Here is a 20580-nt window from a genome sequence, read left to right on the forward strand (position 1 = left end):
CTGCGGTATATTTTAATATGCATAAGTCTATAAAACAAACTCCAACCCACCCTTCTTTAGGCCTGTCTCTGCTCCAGCACTGTCAATAAGCCAATTTGTGCTTTAATTTAGTGTTCTGGTTTCTGGTTCAAAAGCACCCCTAAATTCCACAGCAAATTATGTGAGAAATGGGATGAATGGAAACATAGAAGCTGAAGTTTTCACTGATGAATCAGATGATTCTGAAATGCTCCCAGACAGTTGAGGAGGAGATACTCATATCATCCTAGTATTTAAAAGGGCAGTGAAAATTTGGGAGTCTATTTGAACTAAAGACAAACTATAATCACCAAGAAAAAAGGAAACGTTCCCCATCTGACTATATATATAGTGTCACAACCCCTGGTAAGCCCCAATTATGGGAGGAAGCTAACTGCTTCCATCATCTGTCAATCGGCTCGTCACAAGAGTCCATCACGACAGAAACCCAATATTTTTACTGTTGCCTTTGTTATATTTGTGTTTTATTTGTGCTGATAAATAAATAAAGGGAGACTAGTATAGATCTATTTCAAGCTATTTAGCTCTCATCAGCTAGCCTTACCCTTACTGGGATTCGAACCTGTGCTGTATTGCATCTTAGGCAAACGTCTTAGCCATTATGCCACAGGTCTCCTCCTTATCAGCTGAAGCCAGGGAAGAAGGTATATATTTAGTGTCACAACCCCTGGTATGCCCCAATTATGGGAGGAAGCTAACTGCTTCCATTCTCTGTCCATCGGCTCGTCACAAGAGACCATCACGACAGAAACCCAATATTTTTACTGTTGCCTTTGTTACATTTGTGTTGTATTTGTGCTGATAAATAGTAAACATACTGGGTTTCTGTCTGGATGGTCTCTTGTATATATATATATAACTAGACATAAATTTATATTTTTATTTGGATCTTTTGATATATTCTTAGTAAAAATAATCAGGAAAGGCTATAAGCTGCAGAATGTTAAGGGCATAGATTCTGGAAATTAGCATAAATTACTCCAAATATCAGAAATATTGCTAGATTTACATATGTAAAATAAATTTAAATTTTGATAAATCTTTTTGTAGTAAAATTGTTTTATGATTTAGAAGATAGTGTTATCTGTTGATAAATATCTGCCAAACATGACAGATGAATACCACACACACACACACACACATATAAAGGGAAATGATACTGATCACTTTAAGCTATTTGAAATTAAAAACTCCCTTTCTTCTGATTCTTGCATGTTACAGACTGACCTATTAAGCTATTTAGAGGAACTGAAAATGTGTGTGATCTGAATAGATGAATCCACGCTAAGCTTTGTAATCTTTGATAGCATTTTGTCTGCTTTGATCTTTACAAAAAATGTGAAAAAGGGCAGATGGCAATCCACTGTAGCAAATAAAACATTAAAATTTGAATAAAATAAGTGTCCGCAATATATATTTACCGAATATTTGTTTCACTTCATTCATTTCATTTTCATTTCATTTCATTAGGATTTATAGGCCGCCCTTTTCCCTGAGGGGACTCAGGGCGGCTTACAATCATTAGGGAGGGGGTGCAGTTCAAAAATAAACAATGTGTGAACAAAGTAAAATAATAAAAACACAACTTGCATTTAACACTTCTTGCAGCCTTGTTATATTTGTGCAACAGTTAATAAAATCATATTTTTAATTGTAATGTGAAATAAAATATTGACACACTACTTCAGAAAAGCAAATTTATTTAAAACATGTTTAATTAAAAACATTTGTGTCTGATTTGTATCATCTCAGTTTACAAGAACCTCTCCCATCACATACTATCATATGAAATAAATAAATAAATGTTTGAATTTTGCAGTTATAAAAAGTTCAGTCTTTATTACAGCTCAATCTTCAAAAGCATTGTCTTGTGCAGGTCCAAATCAAAAAAATGAAAGTTTATGGACATATTTAATTTTCAAGCAACTGAAGGATGGATTTTGCCCATTATTCAACAACCTGGAAAAATTGAGTTCTAGTTTATCATGAGAAAAAAAATGTTCTTAAGATCTGTTATGTATACAATTTAATTTCATTGTAGAAATTGACTACCTGTTTGTTCATTTTGGATTTGTCTTTGTTCTCAATATATTCAGTTGTAAAAGTTAGCAGCCAATAAATGAGATTATTTATTCCAACCACATCATTTCTTGCTATCTTCAGTTAGCATAGCACTTCTTGGTATCACAGATATACACATTCATATCAGGAATCAATTTTTATTAAGAAATATTCACTATTAGAAGATTTTACTATGCTTTGTCAATGAACATTCCAGGCTGAAATGGCATCTGAACCAACATTTTTAGCCATTCTTACTCTGCTGGTAATTGTATCAAAGTCTGTATCTATCTATGTAGGCAATCTATTTTAACTGTTTATCTTGACTGCACTTCCTTTTAAACAAATGAAAATTTGCGCAAGATATTATTTCAACAAGATTTGTACAAAAAACGTTGAGTACAATGCCCTGTTAAATCCAGCTGCACTTCTAAAACTAGAAAGTCTAAAATCTTCAGAACTTCATTAAAAAGCAATGTTTCTGTAAAAAAAGTATAAAATAAGCCAACTATATTACTTCAACTCTTCCCTTCCTTAAGCATTATCTGATACTTTAAACCACTATACAGTAGATATAATTTTTTACATTTCGGTCACCCAAAAATATACTTTATGATCTCCTCCCATGGCACATAGTGGAAGGGTCCTGTGCCAGGTTAAACCAGATCCTAAGGGTGCAGAACCAATAAGGATAGGCTGTAAAGGAAACAAAAAAATAGTTTAGTTATTCTTTCTATTTAAGTTCTAGCATACAGTAAGACAACCTCAAAATAAATTTCAAAGAACTCTTTAGTAGTTTGACTGTGACCTAGCAATCATCACTGGAATTGGATATAAATTCAGAATTTCTAAATCTCAAGATAGCTTGCTTCTAAATTTGAAACTAAAAGCAAAAAAATAATGCTTTAGCAAAGAATAAACTATACAAGTAAAAAAAAAACCTACTGTTAGTGCATGAGGATAAAGTCCAAAATATATTGAGACAATCCTCCCAACCTTTTAGAGATCTGACACTGCATCTAGAGGCCAGCACTTCCATTTAGTTGTTTTTCCACAGTAAAACCTAGATTTGCCTGTCATAGCCTATCCCCTTTACATCACATTCGAAATATAGTTTACATCATGGATATCTAAAAATGCACTTGTTATATGCTGACTCTTTTAGCCTTAGAAGTTGGAAAATCAGGAGGCACACAGAAATGTCTTGCTAAATCAGTGTGTAGCTATCCTGAGATCTATAGAAGTTCTTCTATTGTATGATTTACATTAAACCAAAGTTTAATGCACTATGCTATTTTGTAACTTCTAATATTAATTCTACCAGATAAAGAATTTTGTGAAATTACAACTCTCATATAAGGTATTACCTTAAATGATTCTTTTAACTGGTTCCCATTATTGATTTCTGGAAATCTAATCCACTGGACATCAGAACTAAATGTATAATGCATAGCATGTATAAGATGCAATACAAGATGCAAAATACAGACATTATTTTAATTATCTTAATCCTCAAGTTCCTTTTGAGTGCAGAGGATTGAGATAGAATAATTTATTCTCAAGTCTTTTCCAGTAGACTCAGCTTTACTTTCTAAATCAGTTTCATAATCACTTCAACTCATATGGTATGCCAAAGAGTCCAAATTTTACTATTTTAGTACTATTTTAGGAAGACACAATCACAATGACACTAAGTTAATTATTAATAATACTATATGTCTTAGATTGAACAGCTTGCCTATTAAAGCTATTAAAGCCAGGTGAACCTAGAATATATTTCCATATGCTCCAAATATCCTCAGTAAATCCCCTACAACCAGAATCTAAAAGGGATTTTGCTTCTTAAGCTGCCAATTTCCATGGCATTTAATATATTGTTTTTTTAAAAATTGAAGCTATTACCAAGAACACTGTGCACTCCACCATGAGAATCTAATGTTTAAAAGCAGTAAACTGGAAAAATATCCTAACAAGTCTGCCTAAGACTTTAAAGAGAACATGTCTAAAGTAACTTTCTGAATTCCAGCCTATATTTTTTTTCCATTTTGACCGTACAAATGTAGTTTTCCTTGAGATGTTCTGATAAAGTAGATTCAAAGCATATGAAATCAAAGTGAGAAGCAAATAAAATAAAATTTCCCACATTGTATTACACTTGATTTGTCATATAATCATAAGTTGCTTAAGGATGAAATTGTACAGATTTTTTTTTAAAATGGATTTTACATCTTTGATTTTTCATAAATTTACCTGAGGATGACCTAAATGATGAACCAGAAGTTGACTGATCATTTTTCCTGGATAGCCAGTAGTAGCAAACAAGTTTTCATTCACTCGGGACCATCTAAACACAAAAAGAGAATCTAAACAAAATTTTAAAATAGATTATGTTCAATATAATTATGAAACAGTCAAAATTAAACACTTCTGAATTTCATCATTTCAATGGGAACGTTAGGTATATACCGTATTTTCACCCATATAACCCGCCCACGCAAATAACCCGCCCACGCGAATAACCCGCGGGTTTTCGGGATCGTGTAAAATATTTTCCATATACCCCGCCCACGCATATAACCCGCGACGAGTAAGAGAGAAGGGAAACAGCTGACATGGGGGGGGAAGAAACGGAGAAAGAAGCCTGCGCAAGCTGGGGAAGAGGAAAGGAACGGAGGAGAAGGAAACAGCTGAGATCGGGGTGGGGGAAGAAACGGAGAAAGAAGCCTGCGCAAGCTGGGGAAGAGGAAAGGAACGGAGGAGAAGGAAACAGCTGAGATCGGGGTGGGGGAAGAAACGGAGAAAGAAGCCTGCGCAAGCCTCCGATCGTGTAAAATATTTTCCGTATACCCCGCCCACGCATATAACCCGCAGGGGGCGCTGTGCATGTAAAAAACGCATATAACCCGCGGGTTATATGGGTGAAAATACGGTAATAGATATTTTCCAGTGAATGCAGTGAATCATTTCAGAAGACTATGCTACAGCTCTTGAAAATATTTTATATAATGTAGGCAAGACATTAAAGCAACCACATCTTTTAGAAGGTATGTGCAGCTATTAAGAATGTCCACAGCTGTCAGTGTATGCATGTGGCTTCAATTTTTGGTTGGGAATACAGGGAAGTTTTATCTATGCATATACACAATATGCATATACATAATCATGGACATTTTTTGAAGCATCTGAGTGAATCTTTCCATAGACATAGCTACTTTAAAGTAGGATGCTTTTTCATACTGATATGTTAAGTTTGCCCTTCTGAATGCTTTGCATAGAGCTAAGGCATGTCTATGTACATGCATGCATAAATCTTTTTGCTCAGTGTAAAAAATACAATACAAGTAGTCCTACAACAGTTCATGTAGTGACTGTTTGAAGTTACAATGGCACTCAAAAAAGTGACTTATTGCCATTTTTCATACTTACAACAATTGTAGCATATCCATAGTCACAAGATCAAAATTTGTACACTTTGCAGCTGGCTCATATTTCTAACACTTGCGGTGTCCCAGGGTTATGGGATCACCTTTTGTGACCCTCTGACCCTCAATGGGGAAGCCAGATTCACATAACAATTGTGTTTCTAACTTAACTATAGTGATTCACTTAACTATTGTGGAAAGAAAGGTAATAAAATGGGGCAAAAAACAACTGACTTCTTAGCAACAGAAATTTTGGGCTCAATTAATAGTACTGAATGTTTTGCATTGTATTTCATTCCTGTGAAACAACTACCGTATTTTTTGGACTATAAGACACACTCACCCCAAAGTGGGTGGAAATGTCTGTGCGTTTTATAGTGAATATTGCAGCGGGGGAGGGGGGTGGTACAGTGCCAATCAGCTGTTCTAGGTGGCGGTGATTGCCACCACTGATCGCTGCAGGCCATTCACCACCAATTGCTGGTGAACAGGCCGCAGTGGCAGTGAACGGGCTATGGCGATGGTGAAGTGGCTGCAGTGAACTGGCCACGGCGGTGTTGAACGAATGGCTGCCGCTGGTGATAGACAGTGGCAGTGATTCCTGCCGCCTAGAATAGACAGTATTCCGGGAGGCCGATCCAACCGCCAATCAGCTGCTCAGCAGCGAAAGCTCCAGTGTTCCTGGTAGAGGCAGCAGACACAGAGGAGGCATCAGCGTTTCTGGTCAGCCAGCCCACTGATCGGTGGGGCTACGGGAAGCCAGGATCTGGCTGTCACTCAGCTGACTGGTGGGGGGCGCATAGCCAAGCCCTGACGAGCTATGTGCTGGGGCTGCGATAACATGCTGAACCTGACCAGACTGTTTGCTGTAAGGATGCTAGCCAGATGAATATCAGAAGGATGTTGGGAGCAGAGGCAGATTTTTTTTTCTTATTTTTCTCCTGTAAAGCTAATGTGCATCTTATGGTCATAGACCTAAAAATAGGGTATGCAGTTTTAGAATACATTAGAAATATATAATACGAAATCCATGGGAAGTAATTATTTCATTTTATTATACTATGGTCAGACCCACGTCAAGGACTGTATAGTGTGCAGTTCTAGGTACCATACCTTAAGAAAGTTTTAGAAAAAACTGACACGGGGAAAGACAATTAAAAGTTCAGGAACTAGAAAGCAAATATTGTTAATTTTATTACCAGCATTTTTATGCCATTTACTCTGGTATCTCCAAGGTTTTACATCTGTCCAAAAATCTGCCATTTGGGACATGAAATCATGCATTTATATGAATGAAAATTTTGATTGAATGTTTGAAAAAAGACATGCAGCTGAACAGTGAAACCAATTATCCAAAGATGTGATGGAATCTACATACTTAATTGTATGTGCTCAAGCTGGAAAGGCACTTCTCTAACATGCCTTAACTTGGATTCCTGCATTGAGCAAGGGCTTGGACATGACAGCCTTTCTAACTAATGTAAAAATTATTATACATTGTGCTACAATGCTTCCTTATTTCCTATTTCACCCTATTTTTCTTAACAGTCTTTCATTTTCTAACTAAGTCCTTTGAAAGCTGGGTAGTTCCCCAATGTTTTAAGTTTACAATTTTCAGAGTTCCCAATCATAAAAATCAAGTTAGAAGGGTTAGGCTAAGAGAAAGAGTAAAATATTAACAATTAATTTAAAATAAAACTTCTAAGAAAAATTATACAGTTATCTCTCAAATGCAAAGTATATCTGGAAATAATGGCAAAAGTCAAATCTTGTGGTCCTTTATCAATAATTAATGGAGAAGCTAGTTAATCAAATGCATCAATTAAGTACATACCCAAATAAAACTTACCTGAATAACCTGGCTCGATCTGCATGGACAGGCCTTTTATCCAAAGGGTAACTAAAAGAGAGAATAATTTCTAATAATAAAAATCATTAGTTCCTGCTGAGAAGTAGGTCATGCACAATTTGGACTTCATGACTTTATTCTAAGATAACAATCATAAATGCATGCTATCCAACAACTTTATTTGTAAAAAAGGCTGCCACTTAAAAACCACAAAATGGTTCCTTTCCAACATAATTTTAAAAGCATTTCACATGGAAATTACTTTTGAGAATATGTAGGTTTGAGTACTGTGGAAAAAGAATTGCTAAAAAAGAGATATTTTTAATTATCTTTATTCAACCCACATATACAAGGAAAATCATGCATAAAGCAAAGAAATGCAGTGGAAATATTTTCCTGCCTTTATTCTCTGTCCATGTTTCTCTTTTCTTGGCTTTTAATATCAATATTAATTGCTAATACAAATTTAGGAAGTTATTTTGTAAACCAATAAGTGATTTCTAGAAATTATTCTTTGTACAGTGTAATTCATTTTTTTGCATCATAAAAAGTATATTAGGCTAAAATTTCCCTATAAATTCAAATCAACAGTTAAAGTGTAATAGTCTTTTACACTAAAGACTAGTCACAGCAAATAAGATCTAAGCATTTCCTTTTTTTCTTTGTACTTCTAAATCAAATAGCCATGATAGGCCATTTAGTCTTAATAATAAATATTTTGTACACGGTTTTTTTTAAAAGCCAACTTTTAAAATAGTCATCTATTATACTGAAACATTTCAGTAAAAAAAATGCATTGAATATTTTATACCTAGATCGAGTAATGTCCCAGATAAACCAGTCATTTCCTGCAACTGCTCCAATTTTAAAAGTATTTTTTAGGCACCAGCTTGCTGACATTAGTGGTGTTTGATCGGTTGTGAGAGACAAGATAGCCTGATGTGTCACAAGGTCATAGAATCGAATCGTTCCATTTTTTTCTGCTACCATCAACTACAAATGAAAGAAAACAGATAGTTGCAATTTTTGGGATATGGCATTATTTAGACTTCTTTATCCTGTACACCTTATAAGAGCGCAATCAAGAATCATTATAATTAAGTTCTGTTTTTTCTATATGTCTAACATTCAAAAATGAATTCTAACTGAAGAAAGAACTTGGTATGAGCCAACTCCATCATTTATCATAATTCAATAATTCATTATATTATAAACACAAAGTATGAGAAATATGGGAAGAATTGAAGATTAAAGCACATGATGTCATCCAGCAATATAAATCCACAAAACAGATCATGTAGTGAATTCCAACTGGCTTTAAAATGCAGCAATAAATTAAAACCCGACAACCCAAATTTATTCTCATGCCCATTAGACATTGCAAAAGGTCAGAAAGTCAGACCTCAAATAAGAGTTATCAAGGTGACTTTTTTTATTACCTAGGGTTCAGCAAGTTCTATCAGTGCTTACTTTTAAAGCAGCCCCAAAGATTCATTTATAGTTCATGTTTTTCCTCTGAATACCTCTGCTATTACTCATAGTTGGGACTGCGATTTTATAATTTTGGAGAGCTATTTTAATTTTTATACCATTTGGTTTTAAAACTGATTTCATTTATGTTTTATTTCTCTTACATAAGAGTTTTGGAAAGTTTAAAGACTGTCTAGACAGTAAATAAGTAAAGAGCATGGCAGGAAATTATTTTAACTGACAATAAATGTTAGGTTCAAGATGCTTTGAAAATAATGAGGCTAGACCATTTTAATAATTAAATTATCATAGTATGATAATACATTTTTTTAAAAATCCCCTTAAATGCATAGGGGAGCATATGTGATTATTTCCCAGTTACTTTACTTTTTTCCAATAGCTTAAACTAAGAAGTAGGTTACCATTTCTAAAGGAACCATAATGTGCCTTTAACTGCAAAGCTTGCACTTTTTCAGAATATGAACACTGGAAAATTCTGAAATGCTTCAGTTTTATATACAATTATTGTAAATAATTGTAGCTCCCAGTTTGGTTGCTACTTGCCTTGAATGCATCCTCAGGATGCCAGCCCACACTCATTCCAGGAGAACGCAGAACAAAATAAGCTCTTAAATTTGCTTCTAAATCCCAGACTCTAAACATAAAAAAGATTAGGGTTTAAGGAAGTTATACATTGTTACTCCTTCCTAGCACAGTAAAGATCTTGTCTTTTCAACCTAAGTGCAGTTGACAGTAGATAGAATGTACATACTCTATATTTTAACTGGTTAATATCAGTGGATGATGGTTATGAAGTTGACAGAAAAAATGAGAAAGGAAAATATTTTTTATAGGAGAAAGCTATATTATATGTGCTCATTCCTAGGTGTCTCAGTGGTCCAACTCTGTTACAGTTTACTGTTAATTACAGCAAAGATCATATCCAATTTGTATTCTCTAAACTAAGAAGTTATATGCATTCGTAATGTTGATACTGTATACCAACAAACAAACAAACATACATATAAAATTTATGCCGGGTTCTCCAAATTTGGAGATTAGAACCCTTTTTTCTAAAGTGCATATCTGTGAAAACAAAGAATATCTATTTGATTACATAATCTGCAGACAAAGCCCTTTCTTCTGGTGCCAGAAATCTTGCCTTGTAGATTTTTCCAAGCCAAATCAACACTTTCTGTGTGTTTATGTATTTAAAAATGAACTTAATATAATTCAAGACAGTGAATCATTTTGGCAAAAGAATCAGGTCTCTTCCTGAGCCAAAGAAGCAAAAGAGAATTGCATCAATTTTACAGTTTATGACTTAATGCTTTAATCTGCTTTAAATTTAGTTGCAATATAAAGATCACATTCAGTTACAGAATATATTCAGAATATTTTCCTGCCTCCCTTCTACTGCAACATGTTCTGTTATTCATCTAAAACAGCTTTATACCTCAAATATGTGCAGGCAATAAAAATAAATTAACGTATAAACATACAAAACAAAGTTTCCTAATATTGCTATAAATTCATGGTCCTTATGAATTATGGAGACAATATTGATCGCATCACAGATGAATGTTATCATCTATGCTCTGAAAACTTAAAGCATTATTAATGCCATTGTTTCAGGGTGACTTTGAGCTGGTTAATCTCTCTTAGCCCAATCTATCACACAGAGTTGTAGGGAAAATAGGATGAGAGAGTACAGGTAGCCCTCGACTTACGACCACAATTGAGCTCAAAATTTTTGTTGCTAAATGAGACATTTGTTAAGTGAATTTTGCCCCATTTCGTACTATATCAGCATTATACACTGTGTACAAGCAGTGTCGCCTTTTGTAATTGACAGATGGAATTTTTGTTAATGTGCAGATTTTCTGAGTATTATGCAAAGCTTTTAGGTATGGTACACAGTGAGCTGATAACCAAGGGGACCACTGCTGCTGGTTTATGCCATAATTGCTCAACTTCAATTTTTGATACTTTTCCAGTTCTCTGATTTCTATTCTACAGTATACTTTTGTCATTCTTGGTTATTCTTCCAGTAATACTACAGGACTTGGCTGTGGTGGGATTTAAATAATTTAACAATCGGTTCTCTGCCCTAATGATTTCTTCCAACAACCAGTTCACCAAACTGTTCAGAAACTTAACAACTGGTTCTCCAGTTGGTGCAAACTGGCTGAATCCCACCACTGGGACTTGCCCACCCAGAGCACTTGAATCTTGTTACCAAATTGTTCACAAATGTTCAGGAAGTCTAATATCTGACCATAGTCCTTGCTGACTTGGGTGACAACTGATCTAGTATAGGATTCTTTTCTGTTTTTTCATCATATTAAATGGGTTATTTAGACTGGCCCTTCTGCTAAAATCTGTCTGGCATGGATGACCCTTCTGGTAGTATACACTACTGTCTGTATAGGTTTCAATCACATCAGAGCATCATAAGCCCTTCTTCCTGACAGGGGGTATCCATATATCTGCCTATCCCAGGTCCTTGTAAAGGGCTGGGATAGATGGATTGACATTCCAAATCTATTAATTAATAATTAATTATGTAATTATTATTATGCACTATAATCTAAGAGAAGCACAGGGTTTCTTTTAAAATGAAAGGATGATGAAAGGTATCCTGCATTTTAAAATTTCAGTCACTCAACAAAATTTTAAGGAAAAAGATAAAGTGAATGAATTAAAACAAAAACCAGTGTAGGTAATGAAAATGCTGGACAGATTTTATACTAAAACAGCTTAAAATTGTGCTAATAGATAATCAAGGCCAGATTTTTAGTCACGTATATCATGCATATCTAAACTAACTTGGGAATATTTTTTTAAATTAGATGAGAGTCAGTAATTTACTCAGTTTTTAAGACAACCAGAAATTGTATTGACAGTTATTGCTTTGCTATTTTTCCTCATTAAATCACAAGAATTCATAATGCTTTGTGGACCATCCTTAGCAGATTTTTTTGTAGTTGAATTTGAAATGAGCTATGTATTTCTACATGCTATTTTTTATCTGTAAATCATTTTATTCTTCAAGTAGCAAAATGATTGGCAAATTTTCTGTAAAAGGCAGAATTACTACATTATTTTTGTTTTTAAAGAATATGCTAACATTATGTACTACCCTTTCATTAATATAATATTCAATTTCTGGTATTAGTGATGTCACTAAAACATTATTTTGGATGCATTTTCATACCAGTATGAGTAATTGTACAGTAATTGGTACATTTGTACTGAATCAAGATTTTTTTTTTATATTCACTCAAGCAGTTAAAAAACCTGTGGTTTCAATATAAGTTCTGCACAATCCTATTACTGAAATAATATAAATAAGGGACCAGGAACAGAAAATACTGCATATCCCACTGCCAATGAGTATTTCTGAATGTTCAAGATGACTCTCAGAAGATTGTGTCTTCACAAAGACAGAGGATGGGAAGAGCAAGGAAAAGAGCGGTTTGAAATACTCTTGTCCTTCATTCTTATAGCATGAATCAATTCAAACTGTCCCCTTGAAAACCCATCATCCAAACAGGCCAAAATAGACCATCTATTTGCTACAGTAATCATCCAAATACTAGAATTCTGTGTGTTTGCGTGTAGCTTCTAAATATTAAAAATTCTACAAAAGTATCAATTTTCTACATGTTCAGTTTTTTTCACATTTAAATAATTAAAGTAATATTTCAGAATACATACCTACATGTGTTGTCATCACTCACACTTGCAATTTCTTGACCTTTAGGTGAAAATACCAAATCATTAATGTAATCTGAATGGCCTTCCAAAGTCTGTTAATAAAAAGGAGAAATATCTTTTATTACAGAATTAAGACAAAGATGGCATTTCAAAAGTAATATCAGCCAAAGTAAAATGAAGGCACCATTCTAAGGCATAGTAAGGAGATGGTAGCAAGATTAGGATCAAAATATAAGACCAAGATTCAAGTCATTTAGGCTGAGGATTTTGCTGGTCGAAACTATATTTTGAATTGTACCCTTGAAGGAAATGAAATCAACATGATTTTAGCTTTGTAAAGAGACAATTTGGCATGTTTAGATCTAGTTTATTCAAACTGGCATCAATGTAGTATAATATGAATTACGTGCAATAGCCTGACAAACACCAATTCCATTCTAAAGCCATCTTTGTTATCGGAAGCTTCAGGCTCAATGATAAATAAATCTAAGTCACCACAATGATTAAATAACACTTATCACAGGTTTCTGTCTTACTTTCCACAGGAATTGGCAATTGCCATTATTTATTTTTTTGCTTGGGTCTCTTAACTGACTTCACAGCACATACTATAGAACCAGTATACCAAGGCATCATAAATGCAGAATTTGAGTGCACTCATGCTTTTGCACTCTGAGTTAATTTGTTACACTGTATCTAACTTTTCAAGTAAGCTTCAAATGTTGATGAGACACAGAAGTCATCTTTGCTTAAGATCCATTTGTTCAGGACCTGTCCAAAGTCACAATGGTGCTGAACAAAGAATTTACAGCTGGTCCTCAAAGTCCTGGCTGTTGCAACACCTTTCATAATCACCTGAACAAAATTCAGGTACCTGGTAACCAGCTCACACATACTACCAACTGCAACTTCTCAATAACAATTGCTATTTGCAACTTTTCCTGTTGGTTTCCCACAAGTAAAGTCAAGGAAGTGAGCAGGAAGATTGCAAGTCTTCTGGCCTTTCTTTGCTTGCATGCACTGTGCTTTCCTCCCTTTTGCTCCTTCTGCAGCACCGCCCTTCACCAACTCATACAAGGCCTGCCCAGAGCCTCGCTTAACCTCCTGTGGTATCCCACACTGCTTACCTTAGACTCATTGCTTCCTGTTTTAATAACCTGAATGTTTTGAGATTATGTGGGATTGCCTGAATTGTCATCCCTAAGCGATATGGTCACAGGTCATTGTGCTTTCTGATCACTTCGCCTAGCAAAGGCAATCCTGGTTCCAATTGCCATCGTATCTTAGAGAGTATCTGTACTGTCTTAGAATATTATATAAAACAGTATTAATTCCACTCTGTTCATTTTTATTCATCCTGTCAAATCTGAATGGTTATATGCTTCATTTATAATTATATTGCTGCTGATTGCTTCTGTATAAAGAATCATTTCAAATCCAAAGACTTGCCACTCTGAGCTTGGGTCAAAAACACTGAAAATCTAAAAATTCTGAAATGAGGAATTACAATATGAGAATTGAAATAGTTCACTTCATCAACACTGAGATCCATTCAAAGTTTATCTCCTTCAGCTACTATATATAATTAAGAGAGACAGAAAATACATTTTGTCTATGATATTACTAAACAACTGGAGTAAGAAATCCTTGCGCATCACCCAAAGATGTAATAGAATATCCAGTTGTACTTTCTGTTCACCTTCTATTTATTCATTAAATTTATATGCCACCCATTTCACATTCAAGGCAACCCTGAGCAGCTTCTTAAATGTCATAAATTAATTTCACCTTCATTCTTCATGGTTCAATCTACTTTAGACTTATAAAGATATTTAATTTTATTTAAAATGCGCACTAGAATTATAAAATGGAACTTAGTTCTGAATTGCTAAAATAAATACTATCATGCTTCTTAATACAAATGTGCTTCAAAAATGTCACCTAGAATCACCTTTTAAAATACAAGATACAATGCAATTGTTTATGTCTATTCAAAATTATGGAGTGCTGAATTACTGAATGCAAGGCATTGTAATGCAATTTAATTTGCAATTTAAATTGATCTGTATATAATATTAAAAGCCACTGTTGTTATTATAATTAATTTTTTTTCTTCTCACCTTATATTCATTCTTATCTTTGAGGTCCGATGTGAATAACCTTAACTTCTTATCAGCAGCAGCAGTACAAAATCTAATATAATGAAACACTTTATAAGTATTGTAATTTTGTGTAACAGTTGACATGTTATTTTCTCAAATTCGTTTTACTTTATCATGAAAAAGTACATCATTTAATTATTAAAGATGGTCCTCGTTTAGCAACCATAATTGGGCAACTCCATGTTACTATACAGAAAGGGTATGTGATGATGGGTTTAATGACTCTTTGGTCATTAAGTAAGTCACTGTAGTCATTAAACATACATGTGACCAAAACTTGTAGTTTGATTTCCACATTCTACATTAACTGATAAGGTGATTGGGAAGCACATGATTAGTGATCACATGACTGTGGCATGCTGTAATGGTCATAAATGTGAGGATTTGCCATAAAAATGTATTTTTACATCAGTTACATTTAATGGTTGCTAAATGAGGCAGTTGGTAAACAGAGACTAATTATATATGCATAACAGGTCACAGCAAAGCAGGTCATCTGTAATTATTTATATAAAGGGTTTTTACTTGTTCTTCAGTGAAAAAAGCATATAGCATAACATTTATCATCTATAAAGAAAATGCATTTTCTTTCCTGCTCAAGCTATATGATATGATAAATACATGATATAAATGATACATAAAAGAAAAATACATGGGATGATATAAAACCACATTCTGACACAAAAGGTAAATAACAATTCAATTTGGAAATACAAATTACCCTATTTCCCTGAAAATAAGACCACCTTGGATAATAAACCCAATTGGGCTTTTGAGCACATGCGCTAAAATAAGCCCTCTCCCAAAATATTGCAACACAACAGCAGCCATGAGGTGACCATGCTCACCGCCTCCTGCACCTCAAAAATAATAAGACCTCCCCAAAAATAAGGCCAAACGCTTATTTTGGGAGTCAAAAGAAAATAAGGCCCTGTCTTATTTTCAGGGAAACACGGTAGAAAATCTGGAAGTCATTACTTAGGACTAACATACATATTTTACAACATATGAGGCACAAGAGAGCCGTTTATATGTTCCACATGGCACTGTGTTTTGCTGCTGTGTCTGAGTTTTAGTTAGGGCTAATTTTGTTTTCTATTTTTCAGGCAACTGATAAGTTAAAAAATGGTTAAGGTTTATAGGAGTTTATTATTTGAAAATAAAGCTTTATGTAAAAGGACACTGACACTGGTTCTTTCTTGGGTTTCACAGCTGTAATGTATTTGCTTTCTTAAAAGTTTCATTGTCTTCTATTAAGTAGGAAAAGTGATAATCCTAGAGTCATAGCTTTGCATTTCTGAACTGTCTGTGCACATAGCATAGAAGGAACAACAGCATCTGCCCTTTTAAACTGGCAGCAGTAGGCATTTAGTATCAGTGATGAACTAAGAGGCTTATGAAAATGAGGTATTTTCTCAGAATCACTCTATCCGATCTGTTTTATTGCCACAATTAATGCTTCAATGTTTCTGGGCAGATTTCTAAAACATTCAGTGACTGAGAAAAGTAGCATTACACTGTTTTTTTTAGTATTTCTTGTATGATATAAATACTTCTTAAATTTCCTGTTTTGCCATATTAATGCCAGTTGCTTGATCACACAAGAGTGCAAATATGCTATTGTACTGCTATCTCTCCTAAGTTCTGCTGTGGTGCTTTATCACAACGAGGGCTCTTCCATGCAGAGATGAGCAAAATATAAAAGCCAAATGTATATAATCCCAGCAGCAAGACTTGAAGGCCATCCCACTGTCCAGCTAAGGAAAGGAATCAGCAATACCGGAAGATGATGCATCATAGTGCATGGGAGAAGACAATGGTGAACCATTCCTTGTCTATGGAGATTCTCAGTCATCCAGGTCATGGTTGTCCCAAAGGTGCTTTTTCAATAGGCAATGGGAACTTTCTGGTTATTCTTTGAAGACATTTTGCTTCTTATTCAAGAAGCTTCTTCGAAGTTGGATGAGAACCAAAACATCTTCAAAGAAAAACCAGAAAGTCTAGTTGCCTCTTGAAAAAGCACCTTTGGAATAAACAATTCCTTGTATTTAACAAGAAACTGCATGGGCAGACAGTATAAAATGATTAATAAGATAGTGCCAGATGATGGGGCCCTCAGGTCAGATGGTACTCAACATGCTACTGAAGAAGAGGTGAGGATCTTTATGAGTATTAATACTATAGTACTTATGATGAGGCTGGACCATAAGATTATGACTAGACATGCCTTTGTAGTGTCTAATTGTGATGTCTCTATGGTGAATAAGAAAATCCAAAGCTTCAAAGACAGAAGTACAGTGAGACCATGAAATGTAAATAATGTAAGCATGGAAAAAATCAACACAATAACAAACAGATTGAATCAATCACCAGTTTTTTGTAAAAAAAATAAAGATGGAATACAAAACGAGCAAACCAATATTGATTTATTACACAAATTAAATGGACACTGTGGGGCTATTGGGATAGGTTCCACCACAAAACTGCGCTCGACTAAACCGTGCACGACTATACCGCGTCGCTGATGTCATCAACAGGGCGACAACAGCGCGGAGACAGAAGCACGCTGTAAACCCTAAACCTAAAATTAACCCCTAAACCTAACCCCCCTAAACCTAATCCTAACCCTTAACCTAACCCTTAACCTAACCCTAACCCTTAACCTAACCCTAACCCTTAACCTAACCCTAACCCTTAACCTAACCCTAAACCTAACCCTTACCTTAAGTTGAATCGGCTTGCTTTCAAAGCGCTATTTAAAGCGCCCTTCTTTCTCCGCGCTGGCTGTTGTCGTCCTGTTGATGACGTCAGTGACACGGTTTAATTGGGCGCGGCTTAGTCGAGCGTGGTTTTGACGGGTCACGATTGGGATATTCAGAACTTCAAGGACCGGTCGTAACTAGAGCTAGTTTGGTCTAGTGGTTAAGGCACCAAACTAGAAACCAGGAGATTGTGAATTCTAGTCCTCCCTTAGGCATGAAAGCCATTTTGGACCAGTCCCTGCAGGGTTGTTAAATGAATCTGGCTTCACCATTGACTTTGTTGTCAAAAGAGTACAAAAGGGGATCACAGGACAAGAGGACACTGTAACTGCCAAACTTCCAAATTCCAATCACGTTACCATAAAGATGGAGCAAGCATTGTAAGTATGAAAATAGTCATGATACTTTTTCAGTGTAACTTTGAATGATCACTAAAAATGGTTGTAAGTTGAAGACTGCCTGTACTGAACTCTCTATATGACATTAAGTTGTCATTTTCTCAGCCCAATCTTACCTTAAAAGATTGCTGGGAGAGAGGGAAAGAGATATAATCAGGAGGGGGTCCACTATGCATTTGGTCTTGAATTCCCAGACAAAAGGCAAGATATATAATTAATATTTAAAAAAACCAAATAAAATCCTGCTATCTTTAAGTTTTTATTAGGCATATTACCTTATATGGGGAGGTAAAGCATCAAGTCTAGTTTCTGGGCTCCACACAACGGCATCAACTCTGCTTTCATGTTGAAAAGTCCTGAGAGTTTTATATTGTATTCCTTCTACTGCTGCATCTTCTTCCTAAAGATGTAATATTTTGATATGCTTCATAACAAATGAATAGGCTGTTAAAATAAAAGCTACCTCCTTGCCATGAGACCCTTGCATACTCTTTTCTCTTGTAAACAAAATTAAGTGAATACTGCAATCTGATGCATATTGGTCTGGGTATAGCTCCCACTGAACTAAAAAAAGGATACCATTCTAAGAAGACATACACAATATTTTACTGAAGCAATACTTGTATTTTTGTATGCATATACGAGGTGAATCTGAAAGAAAACTAATTGCTGGGTTTAAAAACTATCCATGTTTCTCTCCAAAAGTGTTGGGAAGCGAATGTTTCTAGGATTATAGGACAGCTTGGTATTATGGGCAGGTTTACTACATATGTTAGGTGCATTTTTATTTATGCTGGTATTGATTGTTTGCTGTCCAAAGCTTTCAGGAATGGAAGGCAAAATAAGTAAATGAGCAAATAAATGCAAGAGGTATTACAAAAAAGGAAGCCTTATTATAAATCTTATTATGAAATTTCATAAATGCTATGAAAAGGACAGTTTGTTCCTCTATTTCAGATAAAACAAAATCCTGGATCATTTAAAAAAGTAATGTCTGTTGAGGCATGCACTTTACCTTATAATGTTCTATTTTATAAAAGACTTATTATCTCGAGAGATAATTGGGACATGTGGAAGAGGGAGGAAACAGCAATCATTAAGTGGTCAAGCAATAAAGAAATGAGATTGTAATAATTACTTGGGTACACAACAATTGTTCTTACACTTAATATATAGGTTGTAAAAATGCCTTGCCTATGCAATACATGGGTAATGAAATCAATTTTTTTGATGAATTCTACCTTGCCTGCTTTAATATGAATTTGATCTTTGTAATTCTTTTGTTTAAGAATGATGCTAAGACCCATCATTGAGTCTCCTGGGGAATTCAGGATAATGGCTGAAATGAAATGCAGCCCTCTAAAGCTTATTCCTCAATACATTTATTAGTGTTTAAACAACACAATACTTTGCTGCTGCTTCTGCCATGGAGTCACCAATTATCCTTTGGAAACTTCTATTTTATGTATATCTTGTCCATTGAGTTTCTAAAACACTTTCCTCAAATTTCAGATGTAACTCAAAATTTGAGTATTTGAAAATTTATTTATAGGCCGCCCTTTTCCCTGGGGGGACTCAGGGCGGCTTACAACTCAAAGGGGGGGGGGATACAGACAATAACACATAAGGACAATACATAATTAAAAATAGAACACAACATTCATACCATTCGGGTGGTAGTCTTTCCCCCCCCATATTAAGGCTTCCACATAAATTTAAGAATTATAGAGTATACTAACCTGGAATCTGCAAGTCCCAACAACTACGTAATTATTGCCACCATATGCAATGAGTGATTCTGCAGTGCCACAGTCAAATGGATTGAATTCTACCACATGCACATAATCCTTACATTCCACAGTATAGGCTGCTCTTCGGAAAGACTCCTGCTTCATCTTCGGTTGAAGGAACCAGAAGAGCGCTTTCTGTAGTTGGACAAAAATGGGTTTATCTAAATGCCTAATTCTAGAGGCACATTTTTCAATTAAGAACTTCACCTGAAACACGACAGCTTTGGTAGCTTAATTCTTCCATTTTACAACTCAGAATAACGTTATGTCACTTTCAATGTACTCTGATTGGCATACCTTGCAATGGACTCTCTTTGCATACAGCTCTCAAAGGGTCACTTGCCTTCAACATACACTACATAAACTACTCAAGTCCTTAAATATTTGAAACCACATTTAACCAATGCATAGTAAATGTATTGCACAGTAAGTGCAAACAATGCATAGTAAATAATAAGAGATGGCAAAAATCAGACATTTTGGAACGGCTTGCGTTAGCTACCTCTTGGTTAGCAGTTCACCGGCACCTACTGAGCTCGGGCGGGCGGTGCACACAACACCCCAAAAGTCCCAGGGGTTGAGGCAGGCTTAGAAGACAGCGGGCTGAAGCGAGTATTCCTGCATGAAATAGCCTCGCCGCCCCGTATAGCTCATTCCTCACCTCAGAGGAACCAGCCTCTTCTTCCACAGGCCTAGATTTACGCGGGAAAAAGAAACTGTCGAGCGCGCGCGCCCACACCCACCACCAAGAGGAAAAACTTTCTCCACAAATTTACCCATCAAATTCCCGCGGCTACTTCGCTTACAGCGCAGGACTTCCGGATAGCTTCACTCTCCCACCCCGTGGAAAAAACACTTCCGGGTCGTCAAAGGCCGCCGCTTTGCGATTGGCTGATGGCAGAGCGTT

At 35.4% G+C, this 20580-nt stretch overlaps 1 protein-coding gene across 4 annotated transcripts; it reads right to left on the bottom strand.

The window, feature by feature from the left end:
* Positions 1-1722: 1722 nt before the first annotated feature.
* Positions 1723-20511, bottom strand: NUP37 (nucleoporin 37). 4 transcript variants are annotated; one of them, XM_014058855.2, is made up of 10 exons: positions 20450-20511; positions 19623-19808; positions 18159-18283; positions 14682-14754; positions 12562-12653; positions 9406-9496; positions 8183-8364; positions 7372-7422; positions 4351-4444; positions 1723-2796 (listed from the first exon to the last, which is right to left on the bottom strand). In XM_014058855.2, the coding sequence occupies exons 2-10, from the start codon at positions 19776-19778 to the stop codon at positions 2683-2685; spliced, it is 978 nt and encodes a 325-aa protein (XP_013914330.2). In that variant the 5' UTR covers positions 19779-19808; positions 20450-20511; the 3' UTR covers positions 1723-2682. The 4 variants fall into 4 exon arrangements, 3 of the variants coding, with proteins under 3 accessions (XP_013914330.2, XP_013914331.2, XP_013914329.2); XM_014058856.2 differs by lacking the exon at positions 20450-20511 and adding an exon at positions 20335-20440; XM_014058854.2 differs by lacking the exon at positions 20450-20511 and adding an exon at positions 20176-20328.
* Between the last annotated feature and the right edge of the window lie 69 nt (positions 20512-20580).

This window comes from Thamnophis sirtalis, unplaced genomic scaffold, assembly GCF_051295495.1.
Source record: "Thamnophis sirtalis isolate CommonGarterSnake01/CBP01778 unplaced genomic scaffold, rThaSir2_p1.2 scaffold_9, whole genome shotgun sequence".
Lineage (NCBI taxonomy): Eukaryota > Metazoa > Chordata > Lepidosauria > Squamata > Natricidae > Thamnophis > Thamnophis sirtalis.